General features: G+C 31.0%; 1 protein-coding gene across 2 annotated transcripts in view; it reads left to right on the forward strand.

The window, feature by feature from the left end:
• LOC131845799 (ras-like protein family member 10B) overlaps nucleotides 1–17,026 on the forward strand; it is a 54,679-nt gene that overhangs the window by 22,479 nt on the left and 15,174 nt on the right. Inside the window, exon 1 of one of the 2 annotated variants that reach the window (XM_059194909.1) lies at nucleotides 13,133–13,281. The exons of the other annotated variant lie outside the window; for it this stretch is intronic. Coding sequence (XP_059050892.1) covers nucleotides 13,197–13,281 — 85 coding nt within the window. The 5' untranslated portion in view covers nucleotides 13,133–13,196. Of the gene's footprint in view, nucleotides 1–13,132; nucleotides 13,282–17,026 lie in introns of those variants that run through there. 2 annotated transcript variants of the gene reach the window in all.

Consider the following 17,026-nt stretch of genomic DNA (forward strand, 5'->3'; position numbering starts at 1 on the left):
TTAGCTCGTGACCATGTCTAGTGCAATGTAGTCGAAACATAGAGAAAGGTAAATACATATATTTACTATAAAATTATTCCTGTTACCCGTTTAACAATATAAATAATGTGTATTATACACAAAACTGTAGTAATTACAAATGAAATTTATCTATAAAATTAGACAAATATGTAATAAAGTACAGTGTAAAGATTTGATTCATTATTGTAATTAAACACTAACATGGGCTATTTATAATATTATATACATAGTTATATATATATTTATAAATCTATATATATATATACAATTTATAAACACAACATGTAATTCTGTATTAACCAACTATTAGGCACACGTTCACGAGTCGTCCGTTCCGTTCGGGAGCTTCTAGTATAATGCCCTTTTTTGTACCCCACTACTCTCAAAAACCGGAAGTGATAACATAACATAGATTTAAAATTCACATCTAACTTTCTAATATATTTTTCAAACACATTTCCATATGGAAATCGGAAACTGTAATGTTTTCAAAAGATACAAACATGATGCTCTCAGAATTTCCTGTATAATAAACCTACATAATGTTTGTTTGAAAGAGTTTTAATTTAAAGTAAAGTCAGCTAATTTGTTTGAGGTTTGGCTACGTTTGTGATTCTAATGAGATACTTCATTATTGTGTTGTTAATGTTCTACACTTTATATTTTAAGTGTTAAGTTACGTAAGACCACTATAATTTTCATAGAGTGAAGGTAGTTTTTAATTTTTATAATTTTCAACAAATTGCATTCGCTATTTTTTTATATATTGTTTTAAATATGTGACATAAGTTAATATAATTTTTTATATTGACTTATGTCATATATCTAAAACATATATTTATGTAGCCAGAGTCAAATACATATTATTAATTAAATATTAAAATACATAATAATGTTTCACGTTAATTAATGAAAGAAAAGCATAAAAAACCATTGAGTAGATAGTATTTCATTAATTATCTGAACGGTAGAGAAAAAAATATTAATACAAAAAACTAGAGGGCTAGAATGACTTCCTTGAATAAATATAATTTAATTAGATCTGTAATAAATTTTCAATTTCATTTATAAACTACTTGCTGTATCCGCTATTTCTCCCACGTTAAATTATAATAGCCTATATATTATTCTAATGTATAAGCTATATTATTGTAAAGTTACATTAAAATCTATTGAGTAATCTTTGCATGAAAAAGTATCAAACATCCATCCATCAATCCACACTCACAAAATTTCGCGTTTATAATATTAGTAAGATAATATCATTACATAATCCGTCCCTATGTATGCTTAAATCTTCAAAACTACGCAACGGATTTTGAAGCGGTTTTTTTTTAATAGATAGAGTGATTCAAGAGGAAGTTTTATATATATAATACATGTACACCTGTGCGAAGCCGGGGCAAGTAGCTAGTAATATATTTTTTTTAAGGCAAAATATGCTGACTACCCACTTAATGCATGACCAACACTTAGTTACCGTTCAGGGATTGGTATTACTTTAAATCCAGCAGTTTGTTGGCAAAAATAGGCAAGACAGAGGTACCCACGTAGATGGCTTTGTATAAAGTCTATCTCTGAATATTATTGTATATATACCACAAGGGTTTGACAACTAGAACAGTAATGATATATTTTTGTTACACTACCTTCATCTTTCACCTATCAAGTCATGAAGGTGGTCTGACAGGTATAACAGGTCTCTTATAAGTTGTATTCAAAGTTATTAAGTCTTATAAATAATATTAATCGTTGCGACATTAGCAGGATTTATCATGAACTGATTTCATACTCATTATTTGATGCCATCATATCATTAAAAAATACGTATATTATATACGTACCTACGTACTTATTTTATTAGCATAACTGTGTTGTTCCTGAAACTACGTCATTACATTGCTACTCTGTAAGATAATATTTTTAATGGAAAATGCATTCACTCTTAAAAACTTCGCAGGTTTTTTCCTTTGCTCCATAAATTATATTAAAAGCAATTTTCACTTCACGGATAATTTATTTATTACACGCAAACACTGGACGAAAATGGCCGTAAAAACATTTTCTTCATCTATAACCCTGAGGCAAAAACGGTGTAACTGGCAGCTATTATTATTTGCCTAAAAAATATAAGAGACCCGTTAAAAAATTACGAGCTCATGTTCCAGACCGCCAATTTGTAAAGAAAAAAAGATTTATTCTGAAAAAAAGTTGTTTTTTCCTAACGACCCTCGCTCTGTTAAGTTAGTCTTGTATTTTCTTGTTAATTATTTTTACGGACACGGCCATTAATTTCTTTTCTTTATTATATATGCATACAAGAAAGTACTCGCAGTTTTGCTTGTGTGGTTGTATAATAAAATAGAGTACTTTAGTAATATATTCCTAGGGAATACTCTCATTACGTATGATAATTCTTATCATATATATGCCAATATTATATAATTTTAAGTTGCCTTTATAAAAAAAAATTGTATATAAATAACAAGTAAATATTCTAACAGAAATCTATACAAAGTTTGCCTTCTTGAAGTCTTGGTAGCATCGAATCTTTTCCCATTGGGCTATAAATAAAACTCTTAAGAATGATTTGTAATAGACATCGGCTATCCCCTGAGAGGATCATCCTGGATGTACGGATAAATAAATTTGTGCCGGCTAACAAAATACTTAATTTTTCTGAATAAAAAACAAATCTAGTATACTTTATATAGTAGGTTTTTTTATATAACTGGAATGGTAAATATGTAGAACGCTCACCAGATGGTAAGTGGTAACTGTCGTTATATATACACAAATAACACCTTATATCCGGATTGATCCCCCGCCCAAATCAAATGGGGATCGAAATTACGACAACCTAAGCAATCTCGAACCTCGGTTCGAACCCATAGCTGTGCCCTCAGATTAAAGTCGTATCTGCCAGGCAGGATGGCCAGATGATATTGGCCTTCAGTCGCTCCATAAGTTCTCCCGCGGGTTTGGAGTGTCATCTGCACTCATCCTCTATGGTTCGGTAAAGCTGTAAAGGCCAGCTGTGGTCAGCATTACAATAGCTCAAGAAAAAGTTTTCATATCACGCCCGTGATACCGATTATGCTATTTCGATATACTAAGTATTTCAGAGTCCTGCTTCATGATGCTTGCATACTCTATAATTTCACTGCGAGGGTTTTTTTACAATTTCATTGAGAGATACGTTATGGTATCTCTCACTCGAAATACATCTCAAACTGCTTAGTGTGTGAAGAATAGGAGATACTCACGTAGACAATTTTGGGTACAATTGTTGTCGATACTGTATTTTAGCCATATTGACTTGGCCTCATATATCTTGTGTACTATAAAAATATAATCACAGCATTTGTTATACAAAACATATAGTATATTTCATGGCTATATTCGTAAATAAAATGGAGCAAGAATTCAATAGGGAAAAGCAGAGTGCTTTTCGATGTTTGTAAAATGTGTCTCCTTCCGTATGTTATAATGAACTTTCTTTACCAAAAATGGTGATGTGTACAAGTAACTTTGCCATCTAGTCTTGAATTATCAGAGCCTGTAATAAAAGCATTATACGACTGATAAAATAAAATTCAACAGTGTTTTGTTACCAATCCTTCTCAACTGAAGTAGCTAAATAAATGGGACGGTAGGGATAGTAATCTTTACATTTAATAAAATCATAAATTAGTGAGAAGTCCTGTCTCTTTGCGTATCAAGAATTAACGTAAAAACGGAAATGATAAGTTTTTTACATAATAGAGAAAGAATAAGTTGTTAAATATGACTCGTAATATGGACTAAAGACATCTTAGAAATAATAAGTATTTTTTTATTAAAATTATTAATGGCTCTATTATCTATACGTTAATTGAATAATAGATGGCTTTATATAATACCTTTTTATTATTTATGATTACCATTCTTAGATGGCATGTACATGACCTAGACGAAGTCGCTGGCACCACTAGTCTAAATATATATAACTCAAAGGTGACTGACATAGTGATCTATCAAAGCACAGCTCAAACCACTGGATGGTTCGGGCTGAAATTTGGCATGCAGATAGATGTTATGACATAGGCATCCGCTAAGAAAGAATTTTGATTAATTCTACCCCCAAGGGGATAAAATAGGGGATGAAAGTTTGTATGAAACTTTGTCAATTTTAAACCGATCGGGCTGAGACTTTGCATGCATAAAGCTACTATGACGTAGACATCCCCTAAGAAAGGATTTTAATAAATTCCATCCATAAGGGGATAAATTAACGCGAGCGAAGCTGCGGGCAAAAGCTAGTTATTTATAAGTATTTTTAACTTTAATACAAGTATATACCAAAAATAATATTTCTTATAAATGCATTCACAATACAATAATAGTTCTCTAATACTTGAAAAAGCTGACTACGAAATATGACTCTATGAATTGTGCATTTAAATAATTGCTACTTTTACCTCACTAGCGTTTGCAGAAATAATTTTTCATTTTCCAAATTGATTTCAAGTTTGCTCACTACTGTACATTCGCTCAATACAAATGGGAAATTTAATATACGTTTTACGATTAATTTGTGTTCACATACTTGGCTTCTCTACGTAGTGACAGGATAAAAATCCATAATGGGTCTGTCTGTCAGTGAATAAAGTATAGTACACTAGTACACGAGAGAAATAGAATAGGAAAGAAAATTCTCTACTCATGTAAACACTTGTAAGCACTTTTGAATAGTCATCACTTATTTTTTTTTTTAATCTATCGCTAATTCAAAATGCCTTGTTCTTAATTCTCTCTTTCAAATAATTTAGTTGTAACTTTACATTTTGAAGTTTAACTGCGTGAATACAAACTACCAATTAGCACTAATTCATCATCATCACAGAAAATAGAAATAAAAGCTTATAGTCAGTCGCGATCCAATTGAAAGCAAGAGGAAATATTTATTCATTATTCTCTTATGATCTATCTAGTTAAACCTAGAGTTTGTACCCATGGTACCACAGTAGAATCATACAAAAAAGCGGAATACATAGCAAGAATTTATGACTTTTTTTATAAACCGCTAAGGCAATTTGCTCTCTCTGGTGAAATGGTGTAGCTATTCGTTTTAGGATACAATGGGACTGACATGTGCCTTTGGTTTGTACTTAAATATCAAGGACATAAAAAAAGTATTAAATTTAAATTACGGTTATATATATTTTAGTGAAAACCACTTCCGAATTTATTAGGCCAAACTAGCTCAATAATATAAGACAAACATGCTAAAAGTCTAAAAAGCAGTGTTGTAGGTTCCGTTGATACAGACTCCCAATATACAGTATATAGATATAATACAGTTTTATTATGTCTATACGTTAACTGCTACTTATTATTTTGCGCCTGTAATGTATTCTCATTTATTTTAACTCACATATAACATAAAATAATAAACAAACTGAAAATAAAATATACAGTATTTTCAGTTCTGATAATGGAATATAATCTACGTTTAGATATAATTTAATGTTCCAATTAATTAACTCCCGGTTTATTTATAACAGATTAATTAATGATATATATAGTCTGTAGTTTATCCGTATTTTATTAAAAATTAATTCAGGGTGCGTTTGTTATGGATGTTGATATAATCCACAAACAATAATTTAATTACTTCGTTGAAACTGATAACCATGAACCATGCAGATTAAATTGTCAAAGGGATTCTAAATTTGACATATAAAAAAACTACAAATAAAGTTAAATATCAGTATGAAAGGATGATATACGAAAATTTGTTTAAAATTTTGAATTTACAGCGAACTGATAAATACGAAATAAAAGTCTGAAATCGTATATTTTTCATTTCACTGTTTTGTCTGCTCTAATAGGCAACAGATAGGACGTGTGGTAGAGAAATTATAGGGTAAGGAGTCATGAAAATTGAATCCTTAGGAAAAGAAGTCCCTGGGAGATACCATGGGCGCCAGATAATGCGTACATCAATTATTATGCATAATTTTGGTTGATTTTTTTTTGAGATAAAAGATTATCTATGTTCGTCGTTGTGTTACAATCTATCTTCATATCCAAATTCATTGAAAACCGTTTATTTGCTTTGACCTGTAAAGGTAACGGTCAGACAGACAACCACACTTTTGCATTTATATTAGTATGGATATAAGATAGTTAATTTAATACATTGTAAAAACTCTGTCTAGAACAAGAGGATCCGTACCATAGACATTGTTTATTTTAATAGCGTAAACACAATTCTTAGACTTTTGATATTTTTGCATCAACTCTAAAAAAGTTTATAAAAAAAAGTTCACATTTTAATCAAAAACTAACATAAAACAAAGTGTGTTTGTCGCATCGCAAAACCATTCAATCATCTAAAATATTTCGATTGTTCGCACAGAACAATGCCCGGGTTTTTACCTGACAAGGCTGTTGTCATTTGGTACATTGGAAGGCTTTCCCGTTTATTGCCCGGGGGATTTACGCGTCGGCAGAAGTTTTTATCATATCATCCGTTTCGTATACTGTGCGGTATAGTAATTTCTTATCTGTGGATGTAATAATGGAGAATTGAAATGTTCTTGTAATGAGAAAATGATTTATTAATATCACAGATTGTACCAAACATGTATCTATATATAATATATACAAAAAATAATATCTTAGATAGTTATTTATTGCTCTCAAGATACAGTTATTTATTTGAGAAGCAAGCTTACAGTCTCATGATGGGGATACTGAGTTTGAAAGTAATTTAAGTATGAAAAACAGTTGCTTGCCAACGCGCACTTATTTCAGGCGTCTATATTATATTATTTGTACTGTGTACTATCAGATGGGCCCTATACTAGTTTGTCACCCTCGTAGTGTAAAACAGAAAGTTGAGATTCAGTAATAATTAATGATTTTATTAGTATGTTTTGGTGTGAATTTGATTTATTCGATTACTGATAATTTTTTATACCTAGTGACAATAGTAGAATATATATCCAATTAGTAATGATTTTGCATGTAGTAGAACAATTAATGATAGCTACCGACATTGATATCGTAGTAATTCAGCCAGTTCGTGACTAGTGCAACCTAGTCGACGGCAGAAAATTTGAGAAAAATATCTCTTCTATACATATAAATAAAATTGGAGTGTCTGTTTGTAATATTGAAATAACCGTTTTTTACTACATACATATGAATATAAATACATTTTTTATAATTTTTGTCTCTGTCTATTTGTTCCGGCTAATCTCTGAAATGGCTGAACCGATTTTAACGGGACTTTTATTGGCAGGTTGGCAGTTGACGTAATAATGAGCAGAGAGAATAACATAGGCTACTTTTATTTTAGAAAAAAAAATTGTATGAAGTCGTGGATACAGCTAGTTTAAAATAAAAGTACTCGCGTTAATATCCAACTCGCTATATTAACAAAGTGTAATAAATGCAAAAGTTTCAAACTTACTATTGTGCCTCACTGTTTTACTAAAAGAAAGACGTATATTTTATACGGAAGTAGAGTAGGTGTGTTTCAAAATTACATGCGCGTTGTGTGTCAATGTAAATTACAAGCCGACTCTTCTGTGACTCCAAATTAATCTGCCACGTTGTATTCAGAACGCGTCCGTAGTAATATGTGTTGGCATTGTAAGTTTTTTATGGCACCATCGGGTAAAGGGGTTGTTTCATTTTAGGTCATGTATATGTATATACCGGTTAAGTTTTGTTCCAGTTCTATTCAAAGTCAAAACCAAAACTGTTTGTTCGTATAGAACATATTCGGTATGAACAAACAATTTTGGCATATAGGTATATAATTATATTTTTTGTATATGTATTTATTTTTTTATTGTTATATAAAATTGAACTACCTAACTATATACTATATACTATTGAACAAATTGGATGGAAGAGATGCCCTTCCGTCCAGTTTGTTCAATTGAAGATTCAGTTCGAACAGGTCGGTGATGTAACATTTTGACATGCATAAGTGTACGATTCAATTCTTTTGCTATTAATTCACTTTGCTGCTCTCGTAGAATATAAATATCAATACATTGTTGCATATTATATGTGCCTGTCTTATATTTATTGTTACTTGTCATACTAAAATGGATAAAATATTAGAATTAATATTACACAAATATTACTAACTAGCTTCTGCCTGCGACTTCGCTCGCGGTAATTTATTTAATTTAAGGCTGGAATTTATCAAAATTCTTTCTTAGGGAATGATTACGTCATAGTAGCTTTATGCATGCAAATTTTCAGCCCGATCGCTTTAAAATTGACAAAATTTCATGCAAACTTTCATCCCCTATTTTATCCCCTTGGGGGTAGAATTAATCAAAATCCTTCTTTTCTTAGCGGATGCCCGGATAGCCCGATCCGTCCAGTGGTTTCGGCTGTGCGTTGATAGATCACTATGTCAGTCACCTTTGAGTTATATATATATATAGAAGATTTAATTACTACATACTCGCGAGTTCGATTCCTCGCACGCTACAAACATTTGTATTCATGACCATGATTGTTTGTAATCGATATGGGTGTTTTTTATATATTTACAAACAAAAAGTTGATCTGTATTTGTTATCTATATCGGTTATCTAATACCCATAACACCAGCTCTGCTTAGCTTGGGACTACATGGCGTTGTGTAAATTGTCCTGAGATATTATTATTATTAGAAGAAAATCTTACATAACCTTACATTTAGTGTACACTACACTGTACACTAAATTACTTTAAATGTATGTGTTTCCAAAACCTATTTTCTTTACATTCGTAGTTGCTTTAATTGCTGAGGTAAAAGTTGTACAAAAACGATTTCTGTCTCACCTATTTCTATTCCAACGACAAACAGCTTATTTTGGAAGCTGGGTATCAGTTGAAGAGTCTCATACGGTTGCCAATTACATGAAACCTTCATAAAATCCTCTGAAATATTGACTCTTGAGAGGGTAAAATTGATATCACATGATGATAGTCTGTAGCTCTGTTTAAGTAGGTATATGTATGCTGATACTTATCATCTTGTGTTATATTGTTTGCCATTCTATTAGTAAAAAATATCCACTGGAAGGGGGTGTTAGTCTATATTTACTTCTACCTAATAGACCTTTCTTGAAATAGGTATATATAAAACATAGTTCGAGAAAGATCTATTTAAAAATAAGACGAAAATCAGTCTATCGCGGGAAAGTACAAGAATCAAACACGCTTCCTGGATTTAAGTTTAAAAATGAGATAGAAGGATATAGATTACCACAGAAAAGTAAGAGAAGGAAAATATACTTTCTGGTTTGTAATATTAGAGCATTGTCAGCGTTACCAAGTTGGAAATGCATAAAATAATTTGCCTGTGGATATAAAATACATTAGAAGCATTTCCGTGTTCTAAACTTAGTATGGTTTTACTGAACTTTCTTACTGGATATTTTTCTACTATTATAGATGTACTAACTGATAGCTGCGACTGCGTTTGATTTTTTTAGGCAAATATCCCAGCCTGGTCCATGTTCATGGTAATATAATTTTATTGACTAATTTCGTTAAGTACGTCTTACCGCTTGGTTCAAGAAAAGTGGCTTGCTCTCACCTGATGGTAAGTGATTACCGCCGGTCATGGGCACCCGCAACACCAGGGGAATGTGCGTTGCCGGATAAAGTAACTATCAGACAGACAGATTCACCTTTGCATATATAATTCTAGTATCGATACATTTTATTATATATTAGAATGTTTGCGACAAATACATTGGACATGCGCCAAAATGGGTTACGGGAACGGTTTACAATAAACTTGTTTTAACTATAATAGTTATTACTATTATATAGACCCACAGAACAACAAATAATCTTTATTCAAATAAACTTAATATTGCTTATATTGGAATAGTAATTTTTTTTTATTCTACCACTCATTATACCTCATTACACTCAACGCAGACATACCAAGAAAAATAAGCAAGAAACTTACGTGTTGCTCTTTTAAATACTATTACTAATTAAGAAATAATTAATACTCATTAAGAAGGATGGGGCAGGCGACAATCCGCTACGCACTCATTCTTTGTGCAATCAGATAATATTGTTAGCACTATGAACTTTAAGCTTTTTTTACAAATACATTATTATCATATATAAACTTATCAATCAAAATAAGGTATTTTATGCAAGCTAGACAATTGATTAATAACTAAATACATTCATTAATTGTACATAATAAAAAAAATCCAGATCATTTCAAATGTTTTCATTCCGTCGAAGTTAAATCCTATTACAGTTTATTAAGCCACTGAGGTCTGAAAATTATTTCAACGATGAAAAGTTGCAATATAGGTCAGTAAAATGAGCTGAATTTATTTTAATAGAGATCTCTACATTATATAACGTCCTCGGGAGTCTGGTGGTTTGGCACGCCGTCTTACTTCCGACAGTCGTGGAATCGATTCCTCTCACGATGTGTTCCGTTTCGATACTTATATTTATTTGTATGATTGTTTGTATTAGTCTGAATATTTTCTATTAATATAATGTATGTATTTAAAAAAATGTTTTTAAGTAATTCTATCAGTTGTCTAGTAGCCAGGTTGCAGAGCTTGTGTTATTACTACTAGCTTGCGACTAGATTATATGTGCGCTGTTTCCCATACGTGCAATAATAATAATAATCTATGAAAATTAACATAAAGCCATGTAGAAATTCACATAGCTGAGAGGGTGGATTTACTTTCCCCTCCGAGTTGTAGACCATTTTGTCTTGATTAATATAAGCAGCAATTGTAATAGTTTATTATTTGAGACAAACAACGATAATTTATTAGGAATGAAACTTACGTTTAGACGTTATAGCATTTATTTGTTTAAACAAGATGTCAATTATAATTAAAGTCCCATTCGTAATATAAAAACTAAAGTGAATTTTAAAAACCTTTTAAAAAAACATATCTGAACAACTGACTTTAAATAGGAGGTCCTTTATCTAGTCTTTTTTTCAACGACCGAAGTCGGTAAGCATGGTCAGGAACAATAATGTCTGACTCACGGCGCGTTTAGCCAGCGACCTTGTATATGCAAACAACAACTATTATTTATGTACGTAGTATGTATCTATAGGTTAACAATATATGTATACATAACACACCACTTCATTTTTAATCTATTTGTATATTGTATAGTGTTTTGTAATAGTATAATTTTTTTAAGAGCTCGAAGTGTAATATATAAACATTCACGTATATATGTATGTAAGTATGTATTTAATTATAGGAGCCAACAGAATATCAGCGCTACAGATATCTGTAGCTTCATGCGCCTCTTCATCATTGCGACACATAAAGCCACCTCCATTTTTATTTTATTTTATTTTGTAATATCATATTTCTGTATTATTTAATCTGTAAACTTTATTTCTATTTATAAAATGTATCTCATGTATGCTATGTGTTTGTAATGGCTGAATAAAGAACTTATCTATCTATCTATATCTATCTAAAGGTAATAAAAAAAGTAATAAGTGTATATAAAAAGGATACTATCGACGTCAATAATTATTAGTGAACCCCAAGCTAAGCACAGCTTATCTTCTAGATACTAGACAACTGACATAAATACTTAAATAACAATTAGTTAAATTACATAGCGAGTATATACTAAGAAAATATAAACACGTTCACTTATAAATAGACGGTACATATAGACATTTTCTAACAAGTCAGTGTGAGTGACGAGGATGTCTACGTGATACGCTTCCGTCGAGGAAATTTGTGTGGAAATTCGTATTGCTACTCTTGGTTCCGTGTTAAGGAATGTCCAATAAACTTTGATACACGTTTAAAATGGTTACCCTATTTCCGTACGTACTCCGAATACGTAGTAGTTTATACGTTTGATTATATAAAACGTATACTAAATATATATATATATTTAGTATACGTTTGACGGCCTCGGTGGTCTATCGGTTTAGCACACCGCCTTACATCCGAGGGTCGCGTGTTCGATTCGTCCTACCATCATCTATCCATACTTACAAACCTCTCACGTTTATAATATTAGTAAGATATTTTATTAACCGGATTATTAAAATTACTACACGACACACCAATAATTTATTCACTCACATAAACGATTATTGCAGTCGTATTGACGTTATCGTATTAAAATTTATAAAATTAACTATTACACTTGAATACACTTATACAATTTCTGAATTCAACAATAGGTTTAAATTGAAATTCGATGTAAAGTTAATATTAAATATAGTAGAAGTTTAATCTGTAGTATAAATAAATATAATGAATTATAAAGAATAAATTTGTATATTTAGAATATATAAAAGACTCACAACGTATCCCAGCGTAACACAGCGAAAATTCAACGAACAATAGAAGACACAAATTTCACTATATTTCCAAATACAAAATTTAACAATAAAGTTTAAATATATAATTCAAAATATTTCTTCTCAGAAAATCTCATAAGAGAAATAGAGGCATAGCTGAAACCTCAGCGTGGCGATCCGTCGCGTCACTCTGCGTCAGTTGAGAGTAAATCTTCCGCGGGGTGGCCGTACCGCCCGTCGGCAGTTTTACCGCCAATTCTTAGCGAGGATTCTGAAATAAAATCTAACAAAACTTAATAATCTTTAAAGTGAATTATCGAAGTGGAAAATAAAATGGAATCGAGTAGAGTAATACCAAAAATCAGGATTATTAATAGAAGTTAATTAGTAGATACAATAAGTGGACTGATGATTATTTCTTATTAGCGCAGTGATGATGTGAATATACCAAAAAAATATATAATAAACATCTTTGTGAAAGAATAAGTTAAACTTAATAATAAATGAAACTGATAATTGTATCACTTATACAAGTTAATAAAAAATGTAACAAAATAATTTAGTACGTTCATAAATTTATATTAAAATGTAAGCAAGAATAGACTATTTATAGTGATAATAAATTCTTAGTGTTACTATTAAAATAAATATAAAAATATCGTAAAATTGCTAATAAGTTAATATAAATAAATAATGTATATGCAAATTATAAGTTATAAGTCATTCGAAACTATTACCTAACCATGGTCAGGCCTAAATTTTAGGCAGAAGCATTTAAAATATATAATGTGTACAATACCAGAGTGCCAGATTGTGTTTGTCTGTCACTGAAATGAATAGATTTGATAACACTTCCAAACAAGAGAAAGAAGACGACAATGCTAAAGGCAACTGTACTAAACAAACAAAAATATTGGGTATGTATAAATGTATTCATAAGCTCTGCGTCGCGGTTTGAATCACTTAATTTCAAATTAACAGCTTTTCACTAAATGCACATGAAAGTATATACGGTAATTAAATCAAAAAATGAATTTAAATTTACCTATCTGTGTGTTTGTTTTTACTAATCTCTGAAACGGCTTCACTGATATTAACGGGAGTTTTACTCGCAGATAGCTTATGTTATAAGCCTACTTTTATTTTACACTTTACCACGACCTGTTACCTAGTAATAAATATGAATGGTTTAATAAAATCGTAAATGAAATTGAAAATGCCCTTTTTAAGTCAACTGAATAAAGTCAAAATCAAAATACATACTTAATGCATTTTATCCAGTATGAATTTCGACTAGTTATTTCAATTAAGAAGAACCTACAAAGAAAAAAATATCAGCTGAGTTTCTTACTCAACTGGTACAATTTTTAGAGACACTGTTTGGTGATCATTTAATGAACATCAGATCGTCATAATTCCCATAGGTTATTATTTTTATGACAAAAATAATAATAAACTCTTTATTATGCACATAGAAGAAATACAATAAAAAAAAACAGTAACTAGAAAATTAATAACAAAAGGCGGTCTTATCGCGCTATAGGCAATTAAACAATATAAAATAACGTCACGCAATCTACCTAAAATACGTAGCTTCTGATAAAAAAACGCCTGATTCCTGCGTTTGACACCTGACAATGTGATATTTCTAGCTGTCCCTTTTGTGAAAGCCTGCCATTTATTATGAGAGAACAAAGAACACGCTATGAAAAGTGAGTGAGTAATACCAGTTGCTTTATTATTTTTCTCATTCCCACCAGAAGGTCTTTGATTCAAACACTTCAGTACTAAAGCATTTGAATTAAAAGACTTCCATACACTTGCTTGTAAAGTGGATCTAATTTCACCGGTTTTTTTCAAAATTAAAGCAGCTCATAATACACGTGTGCATTATAAACGCAAATAGTGAAGTTATATTCCATAACCGCACTATTTGCAATTTTATGTTTACTTTTTTACTTAAAGAATTTTCTATTTTATCCTAAACTCACATCTTGTTTTATCATAACCTGCTTAAAGATTTTCACGATCCATTTCAATGAAAAAGGTCACTATAATAATAATACTTTATTGCGTACTAAAAAAATGTATAAAAAGAACAATGTAACAATGTGCTTAACAGAAGGCGGTCTTATCTTTAAAAGCAATCTCTTACACACCTGAAAGATGATAGTTATGAACAAAGAAAAGAAAGTATTCTAGGCAAGAATAAAACTGATTAAGATTATATGTAAACACATGTATATATAAGTACATTTTATTTTACAGAATATGAAAATAAGGAAACGCGTAAGTAGTAAATTCTGTCAATTACCAAAATTATATAAAATTATATATGATATAAAACGTAGTAAGATCCCATGATTTTTACTAATTATACATATAGTGACCGCGTTAAATTAAAAACAATATTATATACTTAAACCATTGGGTTTCCAGGAATAAACTTATTAATGTAAAATAATATATCCCAAATTGAATAATAAAAACTTGTAAATTAATAATATCACGTAGAATACATTTTATTTATATTATTACCCGGGTCTAACACGAATAATATATTATTTTTAAAAATTATTCGTATTAAGACCCGGGTAATAATATAAATAATAAATATTAAACACGAAATTTTAAAAATAACTAGCACGTAGAATATTTTTTATATTAATGTACTTGCCAAAATTAAGATTTTGATTGATCCACTTTATAATATGCCGTTTCGCATATTTTCTTTATTTCGAATCATTAACAATGTATAAATTTCAAATTTCTTAATAATTGAATGAATAACTCTAAAGTATTCGATTTATTGTTTCAAAACCAAGTTACACTAATGGTTTTAATTGAAATCAATATAGGAAGACCTTTTAGAGTAGACCTGCTGATCTACTATACTACATTATGTGATAGGTATAACACTAAATAGCATTATTACGATTTTTCTTATCCCTGGACAATTCACACAGCTTTATCTAGTTCCAAGCTAAGCAGAACTTGTGTTATGGGTACTAGACAACTGTTAACTAGTATACATAGAAAATACATAGCTGTTTTTTTTAAATACATAGAAACACTCAGGCCTATACAAACAATCATACTCATGAATACAAATATTGGTACCGTGCGAAGAATCGAACCCGCAACCATCGGAAAGAAAGCGGAGTGCGACAGCCTCGGAGATCTAGTGGCTTACCACTAGACCACCGAGGCCGTCTATATAATAATAATAATCTCAGGACAATTCACACAGCACCATCTAGACCCAAGTTAAGCTAGCTAAAGCTTGTGTTATGGGTACTAGATAACTGATACAAATACATAGATATTTTTTTTGTGTAAATACATACATATTATACATAGAAAACACCCAGACCGATACAAATAATCATACTCATGAATACAAGCGCGAGGAATCGAACCCGCGGCCATCGGTCGTAAAGCGGTATGCTAGACCACCGAGGTCGTCTATATATAAAGCTGACTGACCTTTTCTTACCAAAATATGTTAGATAAGCAACCTCTTTATAAAATTTCAAGCTGCTAAATTCTGGTATGCAACGTATCAGTTAATTCCTTTGTAAGCGCTAAATCCCGAGGCTTACTTGGTCTTTCTACATGTGAAAATTTTGTAGACAATTCGTAAAGGTGACATTACTTGTAAAATTTTTGTAAAGTTTCAGATAAGAGTCAGCGTTTTAAATTTATGAACTAATTATATCAGAAAGCATTAATGAAGTGGAGAATAATTAACTCATTCTTTGCGAGTATTATTAAAATTTCCCAGCATTGGTATAAAAATTTACTGTACTAGAAGCCCGTTCCAGCAAAGCCTGGGTGCTGTTATCATTATGGATATATATATCAATATAATAAATATTGATATATATAATATAATATAAAATATTGATATATGTAATAATTTACTTTTAACCTAACAAAATCAGCTGTCTCTCTTTATAATATTAGTATACATGTCAATTTTTACTTTGCAACTTTCTCGATCACCCATCCAATTCAAAAGGAGATCGAAATTACGACGGCGTGAACTTAGGTTTGTACCCCTAGCAGTGTTCTCAGACTAAAGTCGTAAGGTGCGAGTTGGCCTTCAACCGCTCCAAAAGACCTTCCGCTGGTTTGGAGTGCCATCTGCTCTCATTGCCAAATAGAATTGAAGTAGTCAGAAAAAAAAATGTTGCAACTTTCATTCAAATCTGTTTAAACGTTTACATAATCTAATAATATATGAGAAGCAACTTATAATATAAACTAAAAATGTACAAATCATGACTGCCATCCCTGTTAAAAGTTTTGGTAACTGTCGACGTCGCCGCGTCGTGGCGAACGCCACATTTCGGTAGATATATTTGAATCCAACATGGCTGGTAGAGACTACTAGCCTCTCTCGGATTAATTCTTGATTTGATATTGCTATTTCCTACACCGGAGAGTCAGTTTGAAACTCTATATTTGTGATCTCATAGATCCCAGTTGTAACAGAATTAAACAAAGTAACACATATTCATTAAATAACAGATCTTACAATTTTTATTCGGAGCCGGGGTGGAATGCACATGCGAAAGTACATAGGCGCTTGCAGGTACATCGTGTGATTTTTAGTGGGTAAAAATTCCACATATCACCCCGACATCCTTACGGCAGGGT

This window comes from Achroia grisella, unplaced genomic scaffold, assembly GCF_030625045.1.
Source record: "Achroia grisella isolate CSIRO2021 unplaced genomic scaffold, CSIRO_AGI_Agris_v1 utg109, whole genome shotgun sequence".
In the NCBI taxonomy this organism is placed as follows: domain Eukaryota; kingdom Metazoa; phylum Arthropoda; class Insecta; order Lepidoptera; family Pyralidae; genus Achroia; species Achroia grisella.